Below are 16,934 nucleotides of genomic sequence, written 5' to 3' on the forward strand. Positions count from 1 at the left end.
AAAGTGTTCTTTTCTTGAAAGTAAATCATCATTAGTTAATGAATGATATAAAAACATTCTCTGGTTCCAAATACAATTAAATTATGTTGAAAAAACAAAGAAATCAAAGAAAACATCAGAAAATGGAAAGATCTCCCATGCTCTTGGATAAGTAGAATTAACACAGTAAAAATGGCAATTGTATCAAAAGCAATCTACAGATTCAATGCAATACCAATCAAAATTCCTGCAAAATTCTTTACAGATCTCAAAAGAATATTACTCAACTTCATATAGAAAACCAAAACACCCAGGATAGCCCCAACCATCCTGTACAATAAAGGAACTTCTGGAGGCATCACAATCCCTGACATCAAACTTTACTATAGAGCTACAGTAATGAAAACAGCTTGGTAATGTCATAAAAAGACAGGAGGACCAATGTAATCAAATTAAAGACCCAGATATCTGCAAGCCATAATATTAAGTTGAACCAATACAAGTATAGACATCAGATTTTTTACAAACATAAAATGATAAATCACTATCATAGTCAAGTTAACAGACCCATAAAATCCTTAATGTACTTATAGCTATTCTTTTAAAAATCCCAATCCCCAGAAAGCAGAGATAGGCAGAGTTCTGTGAGTTCCAGGTAGGCCTGGTCTATGTATTCAGTTCCATGTCATTGAAAGTTGCATAGTGAAACCCTGTCTCAAAACAACAAAAAGAAAAAAAGAAAGAAAAGTTTAAGGCCACTACAGTACATGCAAAACACTCAAAAGTCTCTGGAAAACTGTAGTTTTCTCTAGGTCCAGTTTCTTCCTCACTTTGGCCGTGGGTGAGAGGTGGTGTGAGCAAGCATGGCCACACCAAGGCTGATGAGTGCACAGAAGACTGAAGAGCATCTCTGGAAAGAGTCGTCTGCATCCTGTAATAAAGTCGACTTGTGCTTCATCGTGTGTGGGACTGACTCTTCTTTAAACTGGCCATTTCTTACCTCCATCAAATACTCCATCTATGTTGTGACTTTTACACAGATCAATGTTTCTTTCCCCATCCTTTCTTGTTGACCTTGACAATGTACGGTTTTAGGAATGAACTTGACTAGCTCTAGTCTTTAGACATGAGGACCATACAAGGATTGCCAAGGTCTGCTTGTCATAGCTCAGTGGGGCCCTGCAGACTTTCAATAGACATGAGGACCATGCAAGGACTGTGCATCATAGCGCATCATATGTTCAGTGATGAGTATGCAAGCTTTAAAAAAATATCAGCCTACACAGCTAATGAATATCATTTAATATGATAGTTATGCCTTTGGATTTGAGACAGGATCTTCCTGTATAACTAAGGCTGGCCTGAATCTCTTGATTCTCTCACCTCAGTCTCCTACAAAATGAATGTAAGCAGAGGCTGTTTGTTCATTCCTGGCTACCTATCCCAAAATAATCACACAGAAACTATATTAATTACAGCACTGTTTGGCCAATCACTTAAGCATATTGCTAGCTGGCTCTTATATCTGAAATTAACCCATTTTCATTATTTTGTATTTTACTATGAGGATCACAGTTTTCCTGGTAAGATTCCCAGGCATGTGGTTCCTTCTGCCTCTACAGAAAAGACTCTGCCTTCTTTTCTCCTCTATCTCTGCTTAGAGTTCCTGCCTTGCTATATTCTGCACTGCAATAGGCTGAAAGCAGCTTCTTTATTAACCAATGGTAATAAAACGTATTCACAGCATACAGAGGGGAATCCCACATCAGATGATAGTACAGGTGTGTACCACCATACTCAACAAGAGTAAAATGTATTAGGAAATTAGGTATTTAGAACTGCCAGTAGCCTTCAGCTGCATCTTCTACTTCTGGATGACAGGAGAGAAGGGCACTATCCATTTCCAGAGGACAGTCAAGTGTTTGGACTGAGGGTGCCTTTCCTTCACAGCATTAATCACCCTCAGATCCTCTTCATCCAGGAGCCAACTGAGCATCTCCAGCCTGGTGAGGCTGGGCAGTCGGGACACACACTGACTCAGAGCCTTGACAGTGGTGGCCTGAACTTAGATGCGTTCTGGGAGACTCCTGCAGATGTTCAGCACCTGCAAGTTTGGCAGGTTGTCCAGGGTTTGAAAGAAATTTCTGTACCCTTCCTCTGTGATCTTGTGATTCACTGAAAGGTCTAAGGTTTCAAGTTTCTGGAAAGCTCCGCTGGTCACTCCCTTGGCTGGAAAACAAAACATTCATGAAAACAAAATCCTAAGGACTTGTATAATGGTGACACGTTATTGGTACCATTCCCACACCCACAATGAAGAACATGGGACATTCTGAACACGATGTCTTAGAGACTGTTCTTAGACAGCACTAAACAGAGTATTTAAGTGGGCTCCTAGAGGTGAAACACGTGGTTCCAAGTTTGCATGGGCTCCCCCGTGTCCTGTCTTCCCGTCATGCGCTCAGCCAGCCGAGAGCGCCATGTCTAATAAAACAATGGACATTTTGATTTGAACTAATTGGACTTCTTTGTGCTGGCAGAGCTGCCTTTTTTGTTATTTTTTCTTAACACTGTGCACCAAGCTTATAGATATAAGGCAAACTAGAACTGTAAGGAAGGTAGACAAGGTAGCAGAGTTTAATTGATTAACTGATTGATTAATTGATTGAATGACTTTTTGTGGTAGTTGGGATTGAACTCAGGACCTCACACAATCTAAATGAGTACTGCTGCACTGAATCTCCAGCCCCACAGCTGGAGACTTAGACACACCCTCTGGAGTCAACTATGATGGAAGGAATGGAAGCTACCTCAAGTGGAGAATGCTCTTAGCTCCTCCTTTGAGGGTTAATCGTGTGGGGGCCAGGAGACCACACTTAGGAGGATAGGTTCACCTTAAGACAACGAGATTTTCTTCCCAGAATTCCTAGAGCAGTGCCTACCAGCCAAGCCTCCATTAGGTTTGGTGGGGTCTCCTAGCTTTCTGAAATCCATATAAAAAAGGGGCAAAATATCTTTTTCCTAATTCTGTCTTTTTCTTTCAGGTGCTGGTCAATCTGAAAGACACTCCTCATCTAAAGCTCTTACCCATTAGAATCATCAGTGTCTAATGTAAGAAATGGAGAACACCTACTGCAGCTAGAATGTGAAGCAACCTCTGTGGAGGGAGAAAATGGACACAACACCATGGACTGGTTGGCTCCTTTGCTTATTCGTTTGTGCTCAACGTTTCATGGAACCCAGCCTAACCTTGAACCAGGAAATTCTTGAGCCTCCCAAGTGTTGAATCAGAAGCATGTGATACATCTAACCAAAAGTGTGGTTTTAATCAATCTATGTGAGGTAACTCAGAAATTCCACCCCAGAAATAACTAAACATGTACATTGTAAGAGAATGTTCTTAGAAGCATCCACAGAAACCAACGCTAGGAACAACTCAAGTGTCCATTGAATGGACACATAGAGTACAGACATGGTCAGATAATGGAAAATGACACACAGTGAAATAAACATCCTCTGGTCACATGTGTTACTATGAATGTAAAGCACAGACACCTTTTCAGACAACACGGACAGCGCCTATGGCTTAGGATCCTCTTAACATGAAAAGTCTCGTGGCAAATGAATCTCTGGTGAAAGAAAGCAGTGAAGCGGTCATTTGTTGTTTTTTGTTAAATGCAGTGGCTGCCCCTTAATCAATCACTGCCCTAATCAGCAACTGAAACTCAGAAGCTACCGGCAAGTGTTCAGAAGCACTGGCCACAGGGAGGCAGGAATTCTGTACCCTCAGGCAGGAATTCTGTACTCTCAGGCACTGGCTCTACCAAGGCCGATAAAGGAAACTTTATCTAGATATCTATCCCTCTACAGAACTCGGGATTCAAAGGTTGAGGTAAAATTCTGCACTCTCAGAAAGGCTGAATAGCAAGCAACTCACCCAACTCACATTTCCTGGAAAACCAGGCATACTTCTGCTCAGTCCCCACTTAAGAACTCTAGCTACACATGGTTCCTCCCTGCCACTTCCTGTCAGCTAGTGGCTGGCTCAACCTCCTGACCCCAGCTTAATTTTATTTTCAAACAAATGCAACAGGTAATTGCACTGTTAACAAAAGCAGCACAAAAATTAACACATTTACACAGTTATAATAATATTCCCCAGCAGTCTATGGAGGAAGTGGAGGGTGCACATGGAAAATGGACACAGACCAGGCGTCTGGGCACTGCGGAAGGTCTGTGTCATCATCTGGTTGACCCTACACTTACTGGATAACAACATTTTCAGCAATGTGAGCAGGAAAATGGATCCAGTTCTACACTCCAGCGTGTTGCACTTTATTTACATATTATCCATGTTTAATTGCCTAACAGCATCTGCCAGGTGCCTGAAACACCAAGTGTCAGAACACAGATTTACTGGTCCTGTGTGTGTGTGAGAGAGAGAAAGAGGCACTGGGTTCAATTCCGAACACTAGGAAAGTAACCCACGGGTGGATGGCTCCTATGCCTCTCTAAAAAAAAAGGCTGTTGACCTTGCCAGTCCAATCAGGGTGAACCCGAGGCTGGAGGACACGAGAGGAAACACTAGTTGCGGACATGAGGAACAGTTTGGAAGACTTTCCCATTCTAGACGTTTGCAGCAGACAGCTCCAATGATGCCACTGCTTCCACACAGGAGAAACCGTTTCCCAGGGAAACTCACCGATTTCCATCACACTGTCGTCATCCAAGGTGTGGTGAAAGGCAAGAACTCGGAGACACTGAAGCTGCAGACACTGCCGGACAATCAGTCTGGCCACTTGCTGGATCCCATCCCCAGTGGGAAGGAACAGTTCCTCCAGGTTCCTGAGAGAACCCAGAGCCTGGGCTGAGGGAGACACCACAAAGCCATCTTCAGCAGCTGTCCTATCGTGAGCAGCTATGACCTGGACATCTGCAGTCTAGGAACCCCATTCTCCTGGTCACTTCCTCTTCACGGAAAAGAGAAGGGGTCAGCACACAGCTGTTCCTGCCTCTCTGCAGCTGGCTCCTCCATCCTCCCTAACCTGTCTCTCAGTACAAGTCCAGACTGTCTCCCCTTTTCTGCTCTCTCTTCTTAATTGCAGCCTCCACTGCAGGTCACTCTCCTAGCTGCACAGCGTCTTCAGCCTGTTCCCCTGCCATCTGCCTCCTGCCATCACTCTGAGGACATCCACCCTCCTCACTAAAGCATGGTCCACTACTCTGACAGCTCCCACCCCTCATCCAATCCTCCTTAGCATATACTCTGTAGATCACATGGTCACTGAGTCTCTACTGTGGCCTCACAGAAACTAATTAGAAGACTTTCTGCCATGAAGTAATATTCCAGATTAATCTTTGGCTTTCCCCAACTCTGTGTAGCCCTGGCTAGCCTGGAACTCCCTTTGTAGACCAGGCTGGCCTGAAACTCACAGAGATTCACCTACCATTGCCTCTCAAATACTGGGATTAAAGGCATTCACCACGACTGCCTGGTTGGTTAGTAAGTTGATTTCTTTTATTTTTATCTCATGTGCATTGGTGTTTTGCCTGCATTATGCCCCTGTGAGGTGTTGGGTCCTCTGGACCTGGAGATACAGACAGTTGTGAAATGTTATGTGGGTGCTGGGAATTGAACCACCAGATCCTCTGGAATTTCAGTCAGTGCTCTTAAGTGCTCTTAACCACTGAGCCATCTCTCCAGCCCACACAAGGCAATGAATTTTAAAAAGGAGGACATACCGTCATGAGATGGGGGCAGCTCTCAGACTGGCACAGGAATCTGGACACTTGCCTCCTGACTGGTCTGGTGCACCCTGGGGTGTGGCCTTTCCCTAGGGTGCTCATCTTCCCCGTCTCTTTTCTGTTTATGTTCATTTACTTATGTCAGGTTTGTGTTTGGTGGATGGGCATCCACGTGTCACAGAGCATTGTGGGGGTCAAAGGACAAGTTACAGGAGCTGCTTCTCTCCTTCCACCACGTGAGCCACAGGGATCTAACTTTGATCCTTGGACTTGATGTGACACATTGACCACCTGAGCCATCTGGCCGCCCCACCCTCTTTTTCAATGCTTGTAAATTCTTTCTTCAGTAGTGAGGAGACCTGGCTCTCATACTTCATGTCTGATTGCACAATACTGTGTGATACACGTTAGTCGTTCTGGTGCCTGATTCTGTCCCTGCTATTTGAACACATTGAATTATGCATCCACCGTCCCCACAACAAAAGACATACAGGGACACATGAGCATGTACACGTTCAGACATACATATGCATGTTGTCTCCACAGAAATGGAGAGAAAGAAGCAAGAAGACACCCGGGCTCTCCTTATGTAAAGCCTTTACAGTAAAGGCTGAGCAGAGCTGTGAAGAGAGCTCTGTTCCCATAGCAAACTTGTCCCCTCTTTTTAACCCTTTAGAGCGTTTCCCATAAACACTATATTCAAAATCATTTCTTCCTTCTTTTTTCCCCTTTGCTTTGGTTTTTGGAAACAGGGTTTTTTGATTGGCCTTGGCTTTCTTTTAACTTGCTCTGTACCCTATGATGGCCTCAAACTCAGAGATCTTATTGCCTCTTCCTTCGGAGTGGATGAGGGACAGATGAATTGGCACAGTGCGATCATGACCACATTCTCTCCTAAGAAGCCAGTGAGTCTGATAACAGTGCATTTAACGAGATCAAGTGTGAGGATGTGTGGGACCTACAGTGACGGCATCTGGGGGTGATCCTGGGCATCACTATGGTGTCCTCCTAAGGACCAGCATGGCTGGTACAGCAAACCCTCTGTATCAGCAAATTTCACCAGCCACTGGTTCAATTTTTAAAAATCCTGTCTGTGCCAAATGTGTACAGACATTTCTCCCACATCATTATTCCCAGAACAACACAGAGTAACACCTGGTTACATAGCATTTACATGGCATTAGGCACTGTAAGCAGTTGAGAGATGGTTTAAAATATATGGAGGATATGTGGGGTCATGGGCAAACAATGCACCATTTTACATGACAAAGTGAAGGATCTTCTAGTGCTAACATCAGCAGAGGTCCTGGACCCGGCTGCCGTGGATGTCAAGGGACACAGCTCACTTTGTCATGGGTTCACTGAAGGAGGATGAGGAGAGAAACATTGTTTTATAAACTTACCAAATGTTTCTGATGTTTCCTTATCTGGAATTTGTTGACATGTAAGATTTAATACCTTCAGTGAAACAAACTTTGGCAAAATATTGACTAGGAAAGGGAAAATAAATTTAGTTAGTTCAGATAAGTTTCCTGTGACATGGAGAAATACTGTGGAAATAAGAGTATCTTTTGAGATAAAGGTGATATGATATTTCGATTGAATTACTATGACTAGGCACATGGAATGTTTACATTGTAGACACAGATCACTTCACTGCTGAGAAAGCCTCACTGAAGTCAGTGCTGTCATGGTTTCTGTGACATCAGTTGCATCTGAACTCTAGAGTATTTAATGACTTTGTACACAGGAGCACCTGAAGTCAACACTGTATCGTTCTTACCAAATGGCATGGTTTCAAAGCATCCTCCAGAAAACTCAATCTCTCTGAGTTTCTTGCAGGAAGCAAGCACAGTCACGAGAGACTCAAAATCCGAAAAGAAAGTATCTTTCAGACAGAAAACATGAAGATTTGGAGAGTTCTGAATCAATTTAACTGGAAAAGATGAAGGAGTTTCAGAAATTAGAGAAGGTTACAAATTCCTATCCAAAATGACCTCTCAATCCATATCCCAGCCACACCAATTAAACAGGCAGTGACGCAGTGATCTAGTGCTCAGTCCACGGTGGGCATGTGCTCAGCTTCTGCAGCTGACTGGAGAGCAGATGACCTGGGAAAGTTCCTGGCCCTCTCTGGATCAGTTTTCTCTTCTCCATATTTCACCTTCACCATTAGCACCCTGATGTCTCTGTGTTTGCACACTGCCCTGACACAGCAGGAATTCTTAACAGAGAAATGAAAAAGAAAGGACAACTCTGAAGCACAACTTAAAAAATATGTAAACTTATTTATTTTGTCTACATGTATACGGTATTTGGGGTGTCATCCATGTGCCACAGCACATATGCAAAGTTCAGGGGAAAGTGGGAGAATTGGCTGCTTCCTTCCACAATATGGATCTGTGGGGTTGAGGTCATCAGACTTGGCAGCAAGTACCTTTTCTGCTGATCGATCTTCCCAACCTACAAAATATTTTTGTTTGTTTCTTTTGTTTATTTTCAGATAATGTTGTCTCTCTGGAAGACTGTAAATAACTCCATTTATAGAAATAAACTGGCCTAGTTTTCCATGTCCAGGCCAGTTTATTTCTATAAATGGAGTTATTTACAGTCTTCCAGAGAGACAACATTATCTGAAAATAAACAAAAGAAACAAACAAAAATATACCCACACATTGAGACAATGGGGATGATCTTTCAGGAATTCACCAAGACCAGCTAGCCTGGGTCTGAAAAAGCATGGGATAAAACTGGACTTGCTGAACATAGCAGACAATGAGGACTACTGAGAACTCAAGAACAATGGCAATGGGTTTTTGATCCTACTGCACATACTGGCTTTGGGGGAGCCTAGGCAGTTTGGATGCTCAACTTACTAAACCTGGATGGAGGTGGGCAGTCCTTGGACTTCCCACAGGTCAGGGAACCCTGATTGCTCTTCAAGCTGATGAGGGAGAGGGACTTGATCGGGGGAGGGGGAGGGAAATGGGAGGTGGTGGCGGGGAGGAGGCAGAAATCCTTAATAAATAAATAAAATTAAAAAAAAAAGAAATAAACTGGCTTTGATGTTGTGATAATCCTCCTGCCTCAGCCTCCCAAATTCTGGGGCTACAGGCATGAAGTACCATGCCTCACTCTGGTCCCATTTTTTACATTTCTTTAGCACTCAGTGTTCAGGGTTTTTCAAATTAAGGATCTGTGGGTGCCTGAGTCACTTGCTAAATGCCATGACCTAGAAAGAGGCTGCACAGCTGTCCACCAACAGGAGCCTGGGATGGAGGGAAACGGAGAAAAGTTCCAGGTGGCCCCATGTCAGATTTCCTTCTCCCTCAGCAGGCAGATCTGCAATTCCACTAAAACAACAGCAAAAGAAAAGAACCCCACAAACTGCTGTGGGAAGGAAGTGTGTTGGGAGTTTAAAGGTCAGGCCGTGGACTCAAATCTTCTCCTTTGAGGAAGCATTTTCTCAGCTGGACAAACCTGAGCAGTCTCTGACCTCAATTTCCCAGTTGAAAACCAGCAACAATCATTGGGGGGGATGAAGGGTGAGTTAGCATTTGTGAAGAGCTCAGAAGAGTCACAGACATGTCAAGATCTCGAGGTTACAAATGATTGTCTGCCCTCTTCAAGAGGAAGAGCGCTGCTCCTACAGCTTCCCCAGGACATGGTTCATGCTGTCTGGCCCACAGATGTTTTAGCTACTGATGATTTAATGATTCTAATGATTATCAGCTAAGTAGCTTTTCCAGCTGAAACACGACCTTGGGAGATCCAGGCACAATCCTTACCCAATTTGGAGATGTCAGACTCTGTGGAAGTTTCGATGCATAACTTCTCCATGTGGTGGAGGTTTGGGAAATCTCCAGGGATGACTGAAAGCACATCTGGTTTGCCAGTTAGTCTCACAGAGAGTTCTTTCAAGTTTGGGAACTTGTCCAAGTTACTGAAGAGTTGATCTGGAAAGCAGCACAGTTCCCATCACTCAAGAGTACCAAGTGGAAGTTCTCAATTGTGCTTTGATTTTTAGATCATTTCATAAGAAAACTTCTCAGAGATTTTAACATTAAGAAGCACATCCATGAAGATCCTGCATCTGCTGGTCATATATAGGGAAATGCCTGTGCTATTCTCTAGATTCACAAAATAAATATCAGGGCTCCCCAGCCAACAGTATGGGACCAAACTGGTTTTGCACATACAAAAAAAAAATACAATTGGAGCTCAACATATATAAAAATATAACTCAGAACCAGTGATGATGGTGTACAAGAAACCAGAGGCCTTGAACCAGACTCATAGCAATGAACATTTGCAAGTAAAGCTGATTGGACAAAAGGATATAATGGTGACATCGTGACTCCCAATGCCACCAGGACAAATGAAGAAGTACTGGAGAGGTGGGAAAGATGGAGGAGTAAAGAGGGTTTTTTGGTGTAGTTTTGTTTTTTTCTTTTGGACTTTTGTTTTTCTCTGTGGTTCATTTGTTCTGGTTTGGTTTGTGTTACAGAATATTTATTTAACTATGTAAAGTTGTATTGCTAATTTACCTTGCCTACCTAAGGCACCTGATTGGTCTAGTAAAAAGCTCAATGACCAATAGAGAGGGAGGTGGTTTAGGCAAAATTTCCAGGCAGGAAGAGTAAGTAGGAGGATGAATTTCAGTTTGAGAAAGAAAGAAAAAGAGAAAACCAGAAGACACAAGGGGTCAGCCAGTCAGACACAGAGGAAACAGAAAAGTAAAACATACAGAATGAAAGATAGGTTAAAGCCCCAGGTAAATTGTAGATGAATAGAAACAGGTTAAATCAAGTTACAAGACCTAGTGGGACAAGTCTAAGCTAAGTCCGAGCATTCATAATTAATAAGTCTCTGTGTCATTATTTGGGAGCTGGTTGGTGGCCCCCAAAAATTCTAACTACAGGTTTGTTTTGGAGGCAGGCAAATGGTAGGACTGGGAGGTAAGCAAGTTGAGGTGCATATTGTGAAATTCCTAAAGATCCAATAAAGAACTTATGTTTCAAAGAAAGGAAAAAGGAGGATGATGCAGAGCAAAGCATACTAGAGCATATAGCGGGCTGCTGATGATCAAAGCTTTGTGAGAAATGACTACAAAATTTACAAATCAAATATTTATGGTAGTATAAAAACTTGGAAATGAATTGAAGGAGAGATAAGTCAAGTCCAGGAGCTGAAAAGATGGCTCAGCAATCAAGTGCTCTTGTTTTGCAGAGGACCCCAGTGAGGTTCCCAGAACCCACATCAGGCAGCACACAACAGCCTGTAACCAAAGCTCCAAGAATCTGCCATTCTCTTCTTAATTCTGAGTTACCCACATACATGCACATGAACACATACACACACACAAAAGAAAAAAAACGAAATAAATATTTTTAAAAAAAATCATTAAAAAGTCTATTAAAAAATCAAACATTGCTCAAGGCAGTGGTTCTCAACCTTCCTAATGCTGCAACCCTTTAATTTAGTTCCTCATGTTGTGCTGACTTCCAACCATAAAATTATTTTCGTTGCTACTTCCTAACTGTAATTTTGCTGCTGTTATGGACCATAATGCAAATATCTGATATGTCTGATGATCTTAGGCCACCGATCCTTGTGAAAGAGTCATTCCACTTCTCTGAGGAATCGTCTGGCACACAGTTTATCCCTGCTGCCATCTTAGAAGAAGACATAAATATTTACTTGTATAAAAAATCCTCTGCAGAGCTAAATCCCCTCCTCCTTCAGGCAGCCAGGGTGCAGACGATTCTCCAGCATCGTCTTCCACTCAGACCATCATTTACCGATAACAAGCAATCCAAACTTATTGACAACCTTGGGAGAGGAATGAGGACGAGAGGGATGGTAATGTTTTCCTAGTTTTGTCTGAGTGACTTCAAACCCATCCTGTGATTCAGGACCTTTCACTGATTTATACACTGCCCCAAACAGTGAAAGTGATCAGATCTCTTCTCTCAAGACACATTTATGACCTTGTGCCTGAGAAGCTTCATTCATCTAAAACTCAGAATGAGAAAACACAGTGTCAGCCAGAATGGGTATGTGACACTCAGGGTTACCTGGTAACTGGTTTGTTCCTGAGACCTCAAGAGACTGCAGGGCAAGCAGGGTAAGAAGCAGCTCCTGTTCTGCTGTGCTGAGCTCCAGTCCACACATGGAGCACTTGGTGACAGAGGACTTATGAAGCTCCAGAGCAGGGTGGATGCTTTCAAGAAAGCCATTGCTGTGGTTCAAATGGAGTTCGATATTCTGTGATGCTGAGAAGACTTCCATTAGGAACTGGAGCAGTGCTCCGTCTGCAGGATCCATGTTGGCTACTGCAATTTCCAGCCTAGGGATCTTGTACCACTTGGGTGACAGTTTCCAATAGCCAGCACTGATGTTGGGTGGATGCAGAGGTTGGCTGTTTATAAAATTCCTCACATTATCTTCATTTTTAGCTAAATTTTTCACCCATTCCTCCATATGTTCAAAGGCAGGAGCGTAGTCCTCATCTACTGTTGGTGGCTGTAACGTTTCCAAACATTTTTCCATGACTGAGTAACCTAGTCTGGGTGGCATTTTCTTTCCATGTATGAAGACTTTTACACTCCTCAAGAGTAGCAGGCTCTCTGGTTTGTCCTCAAAATACTGGAAATTCAGGACATTCAAAGCCAGTGTTCTCCCTCGAAGGAACTGTGAAATAATTGGAGAACATGCAGTGACCGTGTTGCTTTCATAAGCAATGTTTAGAGCAACGCTCAGCAGATGTTCTGAGGTGATTGAGGAAAAAACTTCAGGATATACCTGCCACATTTCTTTAATTAACTTCATCATCTGAGGAGTTTTTTGATGGAGCTTCCCGTAATCCTCATTTTCAGACATGTTCTCCAGCGACTCTTTATCATCCACCAACTGAAGCAAGTGAGACACAACCATTGGCGCTGCCTTTGATGAAGAGTGGCTGGAGACATACTTCAAAAAATTATTGTAGACACTCATTGCTTTCAAGGGTGAGTTAATCTGTCTCAAATAATCAAGTCCCAGATCTTGGTCTTCCTTTCTTTCTGAACTCAGGAGTTCAGTCAGCCTCATGGCAGCAAGAAATTCTTGGAACAAAGGACTTAGGAACCGATAGACTGGGCTCAGTCTCTGGGCTGTGAACTTACTCATCAGGCAGGTGGTCAGATCTTCATCTTCATCAACTCCTGCTTCTGTGAGGTCCTCACTACTGAACTCAAAGCAAGATGAGAAAAGCCCTCGCAAGGCCAGCTGACCACACAAGGACACAGTGGCCCTGAGAGGCTCAGGCGTAGCCTTGTGCTGTAAGGAAAGGTATTTCATATAGAACTTGAAAACTGCCACATTGTGAAAGGACTGGTCAGAAGGATTTTGAAACCAGTTAGCACAGACTGCTGCCACGAAGAGGGGGGTTTTGTGAATTCCCTGCAAATCTTCATTCTTTCCTAAGTATTCCATAAACTTTTCCACACGGGTTATATCATGTGAGAAGACCCTCTGTAGTACAGAGACAGTATTATATAAGGGAAACTCTTGGATCTCTAGGATTGTGTCTAGGTATGGGCGGATGGACCTGGCCCTGTTTGTATGGACAGCAATCAATAGGCAGGTTCGTGACAAGTGGTTTTTTGTAATCAGTGTTTGTATGGCTTGGGGCAGTGAGTCCATCCCACGGTAGTCATCCAACAGGAACAGCACCCGGTGCCTTAGCTGCTGGATGCTGCTGCTCAGGCACATGTCACTAACGCATCCTCCTGCCTCTAGGAGTTGGGCACCGATGATGTCGGCCAGCCCCTGGTCTGGTCTGGTGGACCTCAGGGAGATGTAGAAGACCAGCTGGAACCTGTTCAGCAGGGGACAGTATCCTGATGCCCAGAGGAAAGCTGTTTTCTTCAGGAAGGTTGTCTTCCCACTGCCGGTCTCCCCCTCCACACACATGACAGAGCTGAGGTTGGTGAAGACCTCAGGAAGCATCATGGCCTCTTGCACTGGCCTGCTGATGTGCTTTGAGATGATGAACAGATCACACCCAAGCAAGTGGTCAGTGCCTAGGCTGGAACACACCTCTGGCAAATCCATGAGGCGGAAAGTGGCTTTGGTGTAGGCTCTTCTCAGCTGCTCACTCAGACTCTCTGCCTCTTGAAACCACTGGGCTTCCCTGGGAGCCAGGTCTGTGGAGAGGAGACAGGCACCACTGGATGGACATTCACTTCCCTGGGCTTCACTTGGAGCATCATCTGTGAAGGGAAGAAGGGAGACCCCGTAGGAGATGCAGTCAAACCCCTCAATCCTAAAGCTGCGGTGTCTGTTACATTGTTCTGCCTGTTTGCTAGGGACAGATTAGGACTTTCCTCCAATGTCCATGATCTCCCTTTAGAACCTCTCAGACCTTTTCATATCATCAGAATGTGAGGTCATGTGTCTAAGTGTTCTATTTGACCTGGGGACTTAGACATAATGTGTGCTTATCAAGAATACTCTGCCATTCCAACTTCCCATTTAAGATCTCAGGAAACTGGCTTGCTGCACAAAGCCTTTAACACTGCCTGGTTGGGACCTGACACAAGGACTGCTGTCATTAGTCCTTAATTCTCAAGATGTCACAGGAATGCTGACACTCTCTCCTCCACAGTACTCTCCGTGTCTGTGCTCTCCTCTCTAGAGCTCCCTGGACAATCACAAATACACTTTCCTCTCAAATCCCTAGGTACAAACACACACAATCCCATACTGCTTTCCAGTGCTCACCGGCCATGGTGGAGTGAACTGCCGCTGGGTCCCCATGATTGCTTTCCCCTGTGCTGTCCTTTGAACGAGAATCCGTTATTAAATCAAAACTGGGTCTTAAATCAAGATTGGATATTATGTTATCACTGATAACATAATCAATATTATCAACCAAATTGATAATACAATCAATCAAAACCCAACATCTTCTAAACACAGCCTACACTCGGTGCTGACTGAAGGAAGAGTGCTCCAGATATGAAAGAGTTAATTCACACGTCTGCAAGAGTGTGTTCCTAGATGGTGCATGCATGGGATATACATCCTCTCTATGGGTGAGTGCTATGGGGGTAATCAAAATTGTAGCTTCTAGAACAAGAATGGTCCTGCAAAAACATTAAGAATTGCCTGTATCCTTTGTCATTAGCAACTACATGTTTCATATCAATGCTGGGAAGCAGAAAGGTTATCACACACACACACACACACACACTTTTGTGGGGTTCTGTTTTGTATTTAGAGAGTCTCATGTAGTATAGGCCGTTCTGGAATTCCATATGTTGCCAAAGGTAGCGCTGAACTCTTCATCTTCCTTCCTGAGTTTCCCAACCCTGTATCATAATCATGTGCTTCCCACAACCCAGGCTTCATTGCTTCATTGTCATTTTTTTTTTCTTTTCTGAAACTCCAAACATGTCTCTCCATTCCCAGTTTTGTTCAGAGTTGAAGATTGTGTGTGTGTGTGTGTGTGTGTGTGTGTGTGTGTGTGTGTGTGTGTGTTGGGGAACATCTAACAACTGAGCTACATCCCCTGCACTTTTAGTTCCATTTTCAAATTTCCAAATATAAGATCTTTATTAAGTGAACCTGAAATCGCTCTGCTGTTTTGTTTTCCTCTACTCTTCTTCTGTTATTTTGTTGGTGTTTGTTTTGTTTTTTGAGGTGGTGTCTTATACTGTTGTCCAGGCTAATGTTGAATGCCTGACAATTCTCCTGCCTCAGATTCCAGATTGCTGTCTTACAGACATGCACCACCATGCCCAGCTTTGTTCTCTCTCTGTGGGATGAGAAACTGCATACTCATTACGACAATGTCGACAATGTGAGGTGTTTTGTGTCAGCAATGAACTGACAGTATCAGAGAAACATCTGGGGTCAGACCATTGTCTGACTTCATGATTTTGCTGAGCATTTGAATGTGTTAAGAATCATGTCTGGAGACCAGGGATACAGCTCACACATAGATTCCTTGCCTAGCTCACACAATACCTTGGGTTTGATCTCTTGAATTACAGCAAAGAACAAAAGTTAAATAGGAATGGTGGCACACAATTGTAATTCCAGCATTTGGAGGGTTGAGGCAGGAGGATCATAAATTCATAGCCAGTCTTTAAACACAGTAAGTTCAAAGTCAGCTTAGGCTACACAGTAAGAAACTGTCCCTAACAAAACTGCAAACAAACAAAATAAAACTTGCCTTGCGATCCCCAAAGAAGTTAAGAAGCCAAACCTACTGCCCTCCAGTGATCACAGAGGGGGCCCAGTTAGTCTGGATGTTAACAGAAGTAAGAATTTCTAAAAGAATTTCAAAACAGACTTCTCATAGGAGAAGGGGTTGGCTGTGTGTTTCACAAAGCTAGTTAGTGTGTGTCCCTTGTCCACCCGAAGTTCCTGTGTGCATTTATCACTTGCTAGTACTTATTAGATAGCTGTAGAATTTATTTAATAATGACACATTTACAATTGGCAATTGCTCATCAAAACAGTGTTCAATCACGGGATCATACTCTGCCGTGTCAGAGAAGGGGCGGGGTCTATTACCATGGCTTCTGGAAGTGCACAGTGGCTCTGAAGGGCTGGACTCACTTCTGCAGAGGACTTCAGGTTTTGGAGAAAGACACAGCTAAACAGAGGAGATAAAAGCAACAAAATCGTTCCATGCAAGTAAGCATTTGTGTTGGGTTTTTAAGAAACGTGAAGATCTGTGGCCAAGAATGAAGTAGAAAGCTAACATTTTCAGTGATTCTGTCAGTGTTGGGTCATATGAGACATTCACACTGTTACTTTTAATAACATGCTGAAAGTGGTTTGTAAAGTAATGGTACGGATAGCCAGGGAAAGTTTTGGGATTAGTACACAGTTAATGCTTGACCATGAAACCAGGTAAAGTGAGCTTGAAAAATAAAAAACAGTAACCCAGCACTGTGGGAGTAGAGGCATGAGAATTACTGGGGCTTGCTGTATGCTAGCTAGCTCACGTTCAGTGAGAGACCCTGTCTCAGGGGAACAAGATGGGGCTTAAAGAAGAGGAGGAAGCTTGCAGAGGGTGATGGCGCACACATTTAAATCCAGCACTCCAGAGGCAGAGACAATCAGATCTCTGAGCTTAAGACCAGCCTGGTTTACAGAGTGAGTTCCAGGACAGTCAGGGCTACACAGAGAACCCTGCCTCAAAAAAAAAAAAA

General features: G+C 43.5%; 1 protein-coding gene across 1 annotated transcript in view; it reads right to left on the reverse strand.

The window, feature by feature from the left end:
- Positions 1-1,815: 1,815 nt before the first annotated feature.
- The window catches only part of LOC101980065 (baculoviral IAP repeat-containing protein 1a-like), a 32,303-nt gene continuing 17,184 nt past the window's right edge, over positions 1,816-16,934 (reverse strand). Inside the window, 8 exon segments of the mRNA XM_013349641.2 lie at positions 1,816-2,208; positions 4,682-4,846; positions 7,128-7,214; positions 7,508-7,660; positions 9,513-9,680; positions 11,802-13,913; positions 14,491-14,548; positions 16,291-16,372. Coding sequence (XP_013205095.1) covers positions 1,844-2,208; positions 4,682-4,846; positions 7,128-7,214; positions 7,508-7,660; positions 9,513-9,680; positions 11,802-13,913; positions 14,491-14,548; positions 16,291-16,372 — 3,190 coding nt within the window. The 3' untranslated portion in view covers positions 1,816-1,843.

This window comes from Microtus ochrogaster, chromosome 19 (assembly GCF_000317375.1).
Source record: "Microtus ochrogaster isolate Prairie Vole_2 chromosome 19, MicOch1.0, whole genome shotgun sequence".
Classification (NCBI taxonomy): Eukaryota; Metazoa; Chordata; class Mammalia; order Rodentia; family Cricetidae; genus Microtus; species Microtus ochrogaster.